The sequence below is a fragment of the Chinchilla lanigera genome, unplaced genomic scaffold (assembly GCF_000276665.1).
Source record: "Chinchilla lanigera isolate Chin_1 unplaced genomic scaffold, ChiLan1.0 scaffold00015, whole genome shotgun sequence".
NCBI lineage: Eukaryota > Metazoa > Chordata > Mammalia > Rodentia > Chinchillidae > Chinchilla > Chinchilla lanigera.
This window is the reverse complement of record NW_004955416.1, coordinates 7,687,390-7,694,004: the sequence shown is the minus strand read 5'-3', so window position 1 is coordinate 7,694,004 and position 6,615 is coordinate 7,687,390. Positions and strand designations below refer to the sequence as shown.

The 6,615-nt window shown below is 46.9% G+C and overlaps 1 protein-coding gene across 2 annotated transcripts in view; it reads left to right on the top strand.

Annotated features, from left to right (window-relative positions):
- The first annotated feature begins 360 nt into the window (after positions 1-360).
- Positions 361-6,615, top strand: part of Ppp1r14d (protein phosphatase 1, regulatory (inhibitor) subunit 14D) — a 12,507-nt gene continuing 6,252 nt past the window's right edge. Inside the window, exons 1-2 of one of the 2 annotated variants that reach the window (XM_013512622.1) lie at positions 361-914; positions 2,728-2,799. In XM_013512622.1, coding sequence (XP_013368076.1) covers positions 654-914; positions 2,728-2,799 — 333 coding nt within the window. In that variant the 5' untranslated portion in view covers positions 361-653. The remainder of the gene's footprint in view (positions 915-2,727; positions 2,800-6,615) is intronic. The other variant, XM_005381265.2, reaches the window with a different exon arrangement.

Here is a 6,615-nt window from a genome sequence, read left to right as displayed (position 1 = left end):
CAGGCGCTGTGCCGCTAAGCTAAATCCGCAGCCCCTAAGATTGCCTTCAGTAGCACACAGACCAGGATGAAGCGGCCTGTTCTGACACTAACACTGGGCACTGACCCCTTGTGGTGCATAGGTAACCGCCCTCCAACTCCGTGGACTGTGGTGGCTCTGCCCTGGAGGTACCACGCGGAGCGGCACCTGCACCAGCCCAGATCCTGTTCCTCAGGGACTGGCTGACCACAGCTGCTCAGGACCCAGAGTGGCTCTAGGCCCAGGACGGTGGCATACAGAGGGCTCCCAGATGAGCGATTTAGATCCTGTTCCTGAGCTCACTGTGGGAACCCTGCACACTTTAGGACCCAAGGGCCCCCTCTTCCCTCCTCCTGGAGTCTGGCAGTCTCTGACCTTTGCTTGTCTGCAGTTTACGTCACTTTGGACCCCAGCAGCTGCAGGAAGGCCGGGACTTGGCTCTGGAGTGCCACTCGCTGGCAGCGAGGAATGCAGCCTGCGGTTCCAGGACTTGCTGCTCTTTGACCCCCACCCTCCCCGGGATCCTTGGCCCTCCTCCGCCTCCCTCCTTCCTGCTCGCCTCTCCCTCCTCATTGCCCTCCTGCTCCGGCTCTGACTGCCAGTTTTCCCAGCTCACGGCCCAGGCTGGTCCTTCCATGCTGTCACCAAGGCCTCACTCCTGCACATCTCCCAACCTGGACAGGGAGAACCCAAGCAAGAAGGTCCAGTGGACTTCGGAGGGCAGGAGGAGGAGGACATCATCCACGGACTCAGAGTCCAGGTCCCACACGGAGCCCTGCAGGCTGGCCAGGTCCCGGAGACCCAGCCGGCTGACGGTGAAGTATGACTGGGGGCAGCTGCAGCGCTGGCTGGAGATGGAGCAGTGGGTGGATGCCCAAGTCCAGGAACTCTTCCAGGTGGGCAGTGTGGAGACGAGACTTGGGCTGGGCGGGGACTGGAGAGCCTGCCCAAAGAGCTCCAGAGGAGCTGTGGGGCTGGTGTGAGACGTGCCCATGGAGGGAAGGCTTTTGGGCAGGTGAAAGGGAGAGGCCTTGGTTGTGTCTCTGTGATCTGGGGAAGACCTTTTAACATCTTTGAGACTCAGTTTCCTTATCTATAGAATGGGGCTATTGATGCTGTTTGTATCTTTTGGGTAGAATTTATTATTCTTATTTATTATTATTATTTTGTCTTTTGTGAGACAAGGTCTCGCTATGCAGTTCAGACTGGCCTTAAGCTCACTTTGTAGCCCAGGCTGGCCTTGAACTTGCAACACTCCTCCTGCCTCAGCCTCCTCAGTGCTGGGATTACAGGTGTGCACCACCACGCCTGGCTATTATTATTATTATTATTATTATTATTATTATTTTGGTCTGGAGATTGAGCCCAGGACCTTTACACTGAGTTATGTCCCCAGCCCCTTTCTTATTTTGAGACAGCATCTTGCTGTGTTCCCCAATCTGGGCTCAAACTTGGAATCCTTCTGCCTCAGCCTCCCAGGGTTGCATGCCACCATGCCTGACTTGATAAGATTGTTTTGAGGCTCAAATGACATAATCAGCGGAACATGCTTGGCTATGCTGATTTGCTTTATTTTATGTCTTAATTTACTCTTATCCTCAACATACAGGCATCTCTAGAAATACATTGTACAATACTGTAACTATCAGCTATATATAGCTATTAACTTCTAAATTACAAATATTTGGGTTTTTTGAGACAGGGTCTCACTATGTAGTTCAGACCGGACTTGAACTCACTATGTTGCCCAGGCTGGCCTCAAACTTTGAGTGACCCTCCTCCCTCAGCCTCCCCAGTGCTGGGATTACAGGTGTGTACCACCATACCAGCAGAAAAGAATTTTTCTTTTTTTTTTTTGTTTTTTTTTTCCGGTACCGGGAACCAAACTCACGACCTTGCACTTACCAGGCAGGCGCTGTGCCGCTGAGCTAAATCCCCAGCCCCTAGAATTTTTCAATGTCTAAAAAATTCTGCTCATAGACTATCTGACAAGTTACCATAAAAAGTGTTTCCTAAGACATATGGAAAGATAACATTATTATTTGTTTTGTTTTTTTGTTTTTTTTTCCGGTACCGGGAATCAAACTCACAGCCTTGCGCTTGCCAGGCAGGCGCTGTGCCACTGAGCTAAATCCCCAGCCCCTTGTTTTGTTTTTTTGAGACAGGGTCTCACTATGTAGTTCAGGCTGGCCTTGAACTCACTATGTAGCCCACACTGGCCATAAAGTTGCTTTGATCCTCCTGCCTCAGTCACCTAAATGCTTGGATTATGGGTGTGTACCACCACACCTGGCTCACATTATTGTTTTTAAATCCTTACAGTTCAAGATTTTCCACTCAGTGAAATAGCTAAGGATCTGAAACTGAGAAGATACATTTGAATACAAACACCTTGTGAAACTTAATACTTTCTGCTTCCTTCCTTCTTTTTCCCTTTTTTTGTTTTTCCTTTGCATCATCAGAGGGTATTACTGAACTAACAGCCAACTTGCCCACTTAGTCTGCTGTTCAGATGTGAGGGAGACACTTCTCGGTACAGGGACCTGTACTGTAGTCAATCCATTGCGTGCAGATGTTTAGCATAGGCAAACATTTTTCTCCCAGCTTTCTATTAACCTAATCTTCCTATTAGCAAAAACAGCTAAGATCCTGGCTCAGTTTCTATTTCAGACCAGTCATTGTACATCTGTGTGGAATCTCATATTTTAGACACTTCAAGGTACATCCTGCCAGGCAGCAGAGAAAGACTGTAGCCAACAAACTTTGATTTGCAAGATGAAGGTGGAGGAGCAGGAAGCTGTACGGTAATGAGCCGGTAGCACTGGAAAGCAGGCCATGTGGGAGGACCACTCCCAGGCAATGACTGGACTAAAAGTCTGGCCTGTGGTTGTCATGGCGATTGTTCAAAGGTGCCAGGTGGCAGTTCTGCTCCCAGTCCCTGGCCTTTTCAGCAGGAAGTAGCTAAGTGCCTGGGAAAGCCCCAGGTAGCTGGACATCTTCGGCAAAGGTAAAGGCAGCGCGGTGTCCAGCCTTCCCTTTACCCCGACCTAGTTCTGCTTCCATGGAGCCCCACATCACCCCCCAGGGCTCTGCCCCATATGCTCACCGTGGGTGGCATCCCTGGGAACGGTTATAGGGCTCTTTGGAGGAACCCATCGGGGCCCTGGATCTCCTGTTGTCCAGATAGCATGTGGATTTAGCTTCTAGGCAGGGACTTAAACACCCATGTTTCTCCTACATCAAGGAGACCCTTGTTCAACAGCTATGCCCCATCTAGTTACTGGCTCCTATTTCTGTCCACACTTGAGGTGTCTTGGTTACTTTTCTCTTGTTGCTAAGACAAAATACCTGACACCTAGAATTAAGAAAGGAAAGGTTTATTTAGCTCACAATTTGTGGAGGTTTCAGTCCATATTCACTGGCTCCAAGGCAGAGGTCAACCGGTTCATGGTGGCAGAAGATAGCAAAAACAGCAAGAGCAAAAGGCAGGAGTGGAGGCCAACAGCCTTTTCCTCTCCCTTACATATGCAAAACTACCTGCCCCAGGGCAGGTGTAGCACTTACACCCATAATCCCAGTATTGGACTATAGATGGATCATAAACTCTAGAAGCCCGCCCCATGACTGCATGAGGCTTTGGGGGGACTCCAGCCACAAACCGTAACAGGAGGCCTTGACTCACTGTTTCTCTTCCTGTCACCACTCAGTCCCCTGAAATCTGGGTTCTGCTCCTACATTCTATTGGAAGCTCTGGTAGAAGCCACCAGTCCCTGCCTTGGGGCTAAAATAATGCACAGATCAGCAGGAGACATTGTTGGATATCCTAGGGCTAGGGCTTTGAAGCATCCCTTTTCTGCAGCTTCCATGACAGTCTTTGCCTTGTAGAGGCTGATATTTGGACATAGCCCTTTGATGTGGTAACATTTTTAACCAATCTATTATAATTTCTTTCTCTCTCTCTTTTTTTTTTTTTTTGTCTTTTTTGAGACAGGGTCTCACTATAAAGTTCAGGCTGGCCTTGAGCTCACTTTGTAGCCCAGGCTGGTCTCAAACTCACAACCATCCTCCTGCCTCAGCCTCCTGAGAGCTGAGACTATAGGCATGTGCCACCACGCCAGGTTTATAATTCCAGTTTTTAAAAAATATTGTCAATAAGCCAGGCAGGGTGGCACATGCCTGTAATCCCAGCACTCAAAAGGCTGAGGCAAAGGGGCTGGGGATTTAGCTCAGCGGCAAAAGCGCCTGCCTGGCAAGCGCAAGGTCGTGAGTTCGGTTCCCGGTACCGGAGAAAAACCAAAAAAAAAGGCTGAGGCAGGAGAATCACTGTGAGTTTAAGGCCACTCTCAGTTATATTGCAAGTTCAAGGCCAGCCTGGACTGCATAGTGAGACCCTGTTTCCAAAAAAATATTGTCAGTGAAAAAAATTATTGTCAGTGCATGTGTGAAACAAATATTTGCTAGTTCATCTGAGCCTTACTCCTCATTGCTGGTCCCAGTGGTGGAGAGATTAGGAGTAAGGACTTGTGTGTGAAGTCAGAAAGAGGGTCAAATCAGGCAGCTTCTGGCAAGAAGTACTCGATGTAGTACAGAGTCACAAGCTCACCCTACTTGGCCATCTCAGCAGTGGCTGTTCTATATTCCAAGCACTGAGCTGCATCTCTAGCCACCCTTAATTATATATATATATATATATATTTTTTTTTTGAGACAGGGTCATGTTAAATCTCTGAGTTGCCCAGGCTGGGGTCAAACTTTTTATCTTCCTGACTCAGCCTCCCAGAGTTCTGGGATTACTGGTGTACACCACCACACCTGGCTAGGACTTACACTTTTTTTTAGCAGCAAGGGGCTAATCTTCATCATTCTTCCTTCCTCTTGAGATTCCCATACACCTATGTTTGGTCACTTGATAATTTCCACAGGTCGCCAGAGTTCTTTTTGATCTGTTCTCTATCCTACCATCTTCCTGCCAGCTCTCTCCCTCTTATCTTTTTATTTGCAGTGTTAAATAAGCTTCTAGTTCCATCCAGCAGAGTTTCCATTTAAAATATATTTTTCAGCTGGGTGTAGTGGTGCACGCCTGTAATCTAAGCACTCGGGAGGCTGAGGCAGGAGAATTGTTGTGAGTTCGAGGCCAGCCTAGGCTACAAAGGGAGCTCAACACTAGCCTGAACTGCATAGCAAGACTCTGTCTCAAAAAGCCAAAAAGAAAAATAAAGAATATATATTAATATATATTTCACATCCAGATGTACCATTTGCATCTTATGTTTTCCATTTTTCTTGTTACTGTGCTCATATTTTTCTTATCTGCTAATTCCATCATTTCTATCATCTCTGGATCGGCTTCTTTTTTCTTTTTCTTTTCTTTTTTTTTTTTTTTTTTTTTGTCTTTTTGAGACAGGGTCTTACTGTGCAGTTCAGGCTGAACTTGAGCTCACTTTGTAGCCCAAGCTGGCATCGAACTCACAAGGATCCTCCTGCCTCAGCCTCCTGAGTGCTGGGACTACAGGTGTGCACCACCACACCCGGCTGGATTTGCTTTTGTTGACTGAATTTTCACCTGGTTAAAGGTCTCCTGCTTCTTGGTATGACTTGTAATTTACATACATTTATTTATGATAGTGCTGGAGATTGAACCCAGAGGCCTTGTGTTCTGGATCAGCAAGCATTCTACTGTTGAGCTACAATCTGAAGCCTGACTAGTGACTTTTTTTTCTTGTCTTTTTGAGACAGGGTCTTGCTGTGCAGTTTAGGCTGACCTTGAGCTCACTTTGTAGCCCAGGCTGGCTTCGAACTTGAAAGGATTCTCTTGCCCAAGTTCTAGGCTTACAATCATGCGCCACTACATCCAGCTACTAGTGACTTTTGACTGGACATTAGACATTGCGCACTTGATCTTAGCCAAAAGGCCAAGAAGCAATAGACATTGTGAATTTTGTGTTGAGTAATACGATTGTAACACAATCTTCCTTTAAGGAGTATTGGGCTTTGGTGGTAAAGTTATGTGTGGTTGACTTTGATCCATCTGAGGCTTGTTGGTACGCTGTGTCAGGGTTAGTCTAAAGTAGCCTTTATTCTACTCTCACTGAGCATCACTCCTTATTTCTCTACTGAGTTCCTGCATGGTCAGCAATGGCGTACTTTGTTTTAGCCTTAAGTTTTCTTTTTTCTTTTGTTTTTGAGACAGGGTTTTGCTATGTAGTTCAGGCCTTGAACTTGCTATGTAGTCCAGGTTGGCCCTGAACTTGCAGTGATCCTCCTGCATCAGCCTCTTGAGTGCTGAGATTATAAGCATGTGCCACCATGTCGAGCTTCAAGACTATAAACTTTAAGGGCAGGATTATGTCTGTCTGTGCTGCTGGTGTAGTCCCAGCTTGGTACAGAGTGTGCACTCAATATATAGGCATAAATTAAACAAATGAACCCTGAATAAGATAAGGGGCTGGGGATTTAGCTCAGTGGCACACCGCCTGCCTGGCAAGCGCAAGGTTGTGAGTTCAATTCCCGGTACCAGAAAAAAAACAAAAAAAAAAACAAAAAAAAAGAAAGAAAGAAAATAAAATAAAATGAGCTAGAGATCAAAGAGGCAAAGGG